Source organism: Microtus ochrogaster, linkage group LG5 (assembly GCF_000317375.1).
Source record: "Microtus ochrogaster isolate Prairie Vole_2 linkage group LG5, MicOch1.0, whole genome shotgun sequence".
NCBI lineage: Eukaryota > Metazoa > Chordata > Mammalia > Rodentia > Cricetidae > Microtus > Microtus ochrogaster.
In genome coordinates this window covers 31,060,192-31,065,776 of record NC_022031.1, presented here as the reverse complement: position 1 = coordinate 31,065,776, position 5,585 = coordinate 31,060,192, and the positions used below count along the sequence as shown (strand labels likewise).

Sequence of the window (5,585 nt, the reverse complement as noted above, 5' to 3'; positions counted from 1 at the left end):
AGCACAGTTAGTTAGTTCCCCCCGTCTAAGGGGCGAGCACAGTTAGTTAGTTCCCCCCGTCTAAGCCACATTTATTACGCTCTGTCCCGTTCTTCTCCACTGTGGTTTGCCTGATAAGTTCTCCCATTTGTCAGGGTCCACCCTGATTTTATCCGAATTGCAAGGCTGGATTGTAAATTTTCCCTCTGGAATTCAGGGTCTGGCAGAAGCCAGAACACAGCCCTTACCCAGGAACCGCCTGTCTGCAGTCTCGGACTGTCCAAGCCAGCAAGGCGCTAGGGTTTACAAAATAATTGTTGGCATTTGCCGACTCGTTCATTGACGTTTTAGTACTTCATTCTCATACTGGCCTGGAAAGGTTGGGGTTCCAGATTGGCTCCACCTTTGAATTGATGCAGACTGAGGGGTGCAATGATAGTTCCCCAGGTTTTCACAGGGTAGATAGAGGAGGCAAAGGCAGGAAAGTTCCCCTTCAACTCACAAGCCCATCAGGTAAGAATTCTAAAGATTTACTTTACCTTTTTTCTCTCTAAGGTCTCTCTAAGTAGCCCAAGTTGGCTTCAAACTTAGAGTCTTCCAGCTCCAGCCTGAGTGCTGGGATTAGGTGACTGAGCCACCATGCCCAGCCCAGGAGTTTAATTCTACGCTACCTAGCGATCAGCTGAAAGAAAGACCAAAAGCATCCTCCCACGCCTTATTAAGTACTTTTACCCAGTGAGACTCTGGCAGGCACAGCTCTGTGGTCGATCCAGAAGGACACCCAGGACAGCATGACCATCAAGGTGGCGGGGAAATAGGTTTGGAGCAAGAAGAAGAAGATGTGACGGTGTAAAGTGAAGTTGATATAGAGTCGGTTATACCAGCCTGGGGGGACACAGGAAGAAGGAGTGAGGTTCCCGCTGGAGCATCCCCGGAACCCTTCTTCCCCGGAACCCTTCTTGCCTGGCACTGCTCACCAACCACAGAAAGGAAGTTCCGTAGGCGTGATACAATGCCTTCCCCGAGCCCTCGCTGCAATGACCACCTAGTACACACTCTTATGAAGTCTAACCTAACTTTCCACAGCAATTTGGGGAAAGTGTAGAAGGAATCACAGATTTACTTCGTAGTTTATCACTTGCAAACTAAGGCTGTGTCTCTGCTCAGGAGTTTAAGAAGGTAGAGTGGTTCTATGTTCTGAGGCCAGTGTTGCTGGGTCAGGAGCCGGAAGAGCCGGGCTCTCACTCTGGGCCTGGTTGGCACTCCCTCAGTCACACCAGCACAGAAGCAGGCTGTTCTCAATACTCAGAAGTCTGGCATTGCTTCTACTTCTGACACTCCATTCCTCCTCCTGGGGTCCTTTACCTGTGGTGGGAGGAGGAACCTGATGCTATAGTACCAACTCACTGTGCACTCCGAGAATCCCCGATCAATAGCTGTATAAAGAGTTTGACTGCGTAAGAGTGGGCTGTGTTTGGCAGGCTCTTCTGTGGCCTTATTTGCTCTACGTCACAGCCGTGCAAGGAAAAGTATTTCTTATCTTATCTTAACTACACTTTGATTTTTCCTGCTAGCAGCTGAACCCAGGGCCTAGCACATGCTCAGTTCATGACCCGTGACTCACACCACCAGCCCCAGCAGGGTCATTCCTGCTCTTAAAAAGTGATATTTGAAGGCCAGGCAATGGTGGCACATGCCTTTAATCCCTGTGCTCAGGAGGTAGAGGCAGGTGGAGCTCTGTGAGTTCCAGACCAGCCTGGTCTACAGAGTGAGCTCCAGGACAGGCAGGACTACCCCATGAAACTCTGTGTTGAAAAAACAAATAATAATAATAATTATTATTATTATTACATAATATAAAATAAGTGCTATTTGGGACTATGCTTTATTTGAATAGTCAAATCAAAATTCTATTTGCTGGGCGTGGGAAGGGTTAAGGCTGGAGGACTCAAATGAGCTTCTTCCACATTTGAGTCTCGCTGTGACAGAAATTAGCTACCAGTGCTGCTGTAGAAGGCCAGTCTGGAAGTTGTGTGAAATTTCTGAATCAGAAACTGGGACAAGGAGATCTTGTCATCCGTTTTCAGGGACTCGTCCCCATTTTTCCAGTACAGCATCAGATCTTCATCTGTGTACGCATCTTGGGGAGAGGAAAACAAGCTAAGTCGACGCCCTTACCCTCTTGTGGGAAGCAACAAGGACGCTCTGTGCCAGGGTGAACAGCTGCACAGGGGGCAGTCCTCCAACACACAGCCCTCCAGGGGCACGAGACAGGAGAGGGGACAAGGCAGAGGGGAGAATGCAGTGGACACTTACAGCTCTCGAGCTCCAAAGAGCAGGTCTGGGAGTCCAGGGGGAAGTGACTGAAGTCCATGTTGCACATGGCGGTGACCGTAATTCTGCACGACACAGAGACATGAGCTGGCTTGAGGGTGGACCATCAGCCCAGGCTCTGCCCACGCTGAGGAAGACCCTGAACACCGCCCTTGCTGGGACACAGCCAGGCGTCAAGCATCTAAGCCATGAAACGTAACTAGAGCTTTTGTCTTCTGGGACCCTGGTGGGGGTCCTTCATTGGGCTTGCTGTCCCCCAGCTGCTGGAGTGGGGGTGCTGGCTGCTAACTGCCCATGCTTGCACCTCAGCCAGCAGGACAGCCTCCCTCAGAGATGCCTGGAAAGCGAGGCCAGCACCATCGTCCACCCAAGATAAGAGCTTATCTGGTACTAGCATTAATTTTGGAGACTCATATGAGCAGGCCAGGAATAAGGACCCTTGAACCACCAAGCTCGCACCAAAGCCAGTTTGCAATAGCACTTAATAAACAGCAGCTACTGTTGATCATTTTAAATTATTATTGGCAATCAACTAGAGTCTAAGGGATAAAAGGTCATTGTTCCCGTCAAGTCGGGCCAAACTAGTCTTTTAGCTCAAGTGTGAGACCCCAGCAAAGAGGAAGTTGCCATCTGCAGGGGTGGAATCAGACTGAGTGGCATCAAAAGGCTTGTGCCAGCTCACAGACCCTACTACAGAGACAAACTCACCAGGGCTAAAGGAGCAGACGAGACACCCTGGACTGGACGGGAATAATGGCCCCAGGACGGTTACCTCATGCTGTAGAGCACGTGGCCATCGGGGAACACTCTCAGCATGATGTTGTCAGTGGTGGTATCATGAATGAAGGACCTTTTGGAGTGAACAAAGAAGACATCGGGAACCCAGATCTTCTTCACAAGCCTGCCGTCAAAGGTCATGCTCTTGTTGCTGGTGCTGGAGAAGGCCAGCCTCTCGTCCTTCCAGTAATGCCTCAGGTACAGTGTCATTGTGAAGTCCTGGGAACCAGGGAAGAAGCCAGAAGCTCTTTAAATAGAACGGCTTAGAGAGCATCCCTCCCTGCAACTGACCCATTATCCTCCACTATAGAATACCCATCATCCTCTACTGGAGAATACCCATCATCCTCTACTACAGAACACCCATCATCCTCTACTGCAGAATACCCATCATCCTCTACTGTAGAATACCCAACATCCTCTACTGCAGAATACCCATCATCCTCTACTGCAGAATACCCAACATCCTCTACTGCAGAATACCCAACATCCTCTACTGCAGAATACCCATTGTCCTCTACTATAGAATACCCATCATCCTCTACTGCAGAATACACCAGATCCTGCTTCCAGATTCAGAGTGATGACTCTGTGGCCCTGAGCACATTGGCCAATATGATGATCAACATGATGACACTGTGGCAGTTGGGAAGAGAGTGACTCATTTTTGTATCTGAAAACACAGCTATGGTGCCACAGCCTGGCTACAGCCCAGCAGGGTGCAGTGAAACCCTGGTCTTTTTCATGAGGTCCCCGTGCACAGGGCTTCTTACTAGAATAAAAGATGAGCACCAGCAGTCAGTTGGGAAAGAAAGGTGTCACAATTCCCGTCAGTGAATTTTCTTAGAAGAAAAGGGCCTCAAGGCCATGACTAAGACTCAGGGCTGGAGGAGAAGAATTAGGAACAGTATAATAAATGGAGCTCTAAATGTGACGGACCTTAAAGGGAAGGAGAGGCTTCCCTTAGAAACCTGGACAGGAACTTCATTAAGAGTAAGGATGAGAAAGGAAAAGGAGTAGGGGAGGGGGCCAAAGAGAGGAAGGGGATGTGAAAGGGGTGGGTCAGAAGAGCCTTTTCAGAAGAGTCCTTCAAGGCCACCTCCCCAGCAACCTCCCTCCAAAGTCTCAAACCAATGCCCCAACAAAGGGAAGATTAGACTTCTGGGAACCCTTGAAGGTGTGGGAAGTTCCCTATCACATGATTTAGATCAGTACAGAGTACCTGACAAAGAGCCTGAAAGAGCCAAGGGTTATAAACTGAGAGCTGTCAAGTCACCGCAAAGACTGCAGAAGTCTCTTCCCAGAGGCAGCTGGGGAGATGTAGCTGGTTTCAGGCATTCCAACACTGCTCAACAGGGTTTCAGATGAGTGGTCAGCGACAGAAACCTGGACAGTCAGGTGTCCCTCTTATGAAGATTTCTGGCACTGGACCGTGAGATCCTCAAAGGCAGAACTGTGTTCTTCACACACTGAATTACCACGCCACTGAATTGAATGTCTAGCAAGGCACATGGTAAGCGCTCAATAAATGCCTGCTAGATGCGGGCTGGGGATGTAGTCCCGTGTAGAGCACTTCTTTAACTCATACAAGCTCCTAGGTGCAGTCACCAGAACTATTAAAAATATGTTCTCACTGGAAAACTGGAGCAATAAATTCCTAGACAGCTGCACATTTACTACGGAGGACAGAGGAAAAAGTTTGCAAACTAACAGAATGAACATAAAGAGGACTGAAGGCCTGGAGGGGCAAGCTCTCCTTCAAGGTTAGAGAACCTCTACAAGAGAGTCAAAAGAACTGGATGAACGTTGAGGGTGGGGAGGGGCTGCCTCGGAAGGCTGGGAGCTGTGCTCACACAAGAATGGAAAATCAGATCCTTGAAGGATTTTAATCAGAAAGCCATCTCCAGCACCCCTCCAAGTGTGATTCCTTGGGCCCCTTGCATTTTATTACTTGCAGTAGACTTTCAAAAGGCAGATGTGGGCTTCAGTCCCCAACTAATTTTCCCAGTAGAAACAATAACCCTACTCTAGATGTTACTGTACCCGGGTCATCTACCCCCAAGATCCAATCTGGTCACCTTCTGCTTTCACAGTCACAACCTGCACCCCAGAGGCCGCCATGCTCTTAGCATCTCAAAAGTGTGATCCCTCACCGATGAGGTCAGCCCGGGGCAGTGCCTACCATGTCCACCTCGGAGATGCTGTCCAGACTCTCCACCTGCACGTCCACACCCACAGGGATGGCCGGGCCTGTGTGAGAGCAGAGACAGCTGAGTAAGACACAGTCCTCTCTATCTGGGGTGGAGGGACAACCCAGCAGCTTCCCTGTGGAGTGAGGGTTGCCTCAGGGGTAAAGCAGGACTCAGATTTCTTTTTTTTTTTTTTTGGGGGGGGGGTTTCGAGACAGGGTTTCTCTGTGGTTTTGGAGCCTGTCCTGGAACTAGCTCTGTAGACCAGGCTGGTCTCGAACACACAGAGATCCGCCTGCCTCTGCC

General features: G+C 49.6%; 1 protein-coding gene across 1 annotated transcript in view; it reads right to left on the bottom strand.

The window, feature by feature from the left end:
- The window catches only part of Gabrr2 (gamma-aminobutyric acid type A receptor rho2 subunit), a 31,217-nt gene that overhangs the window by 8,017 nt on the left and 17,615 nt on the right, over positions 1-5,585 (bottom strand). Inside the window, exons 3-7 of the mRNA XM_005361954.3 lie at positions 5,273-5,340; positions 3,086-3,309; positions 2,296-2,378; positions 1,979-2,119; positions 712-864 (exon numbers count right to left, since the gene is read on the bottom strand). Coding sequence (XP_005362011.1) covers positions 712-864; positions 1,979-2,119; positions 2,296-2,378; positions 3,086-3,309; positions 5,273-5,340 — 669 coding nt within the window. The remainder of the gene's footprint in view (positions 1-711; positions 865-1,978; positions 2,120-2,295; positions 2,379-3,085; positions 3,310-5,272; positions 5,341-5,585) is intronic.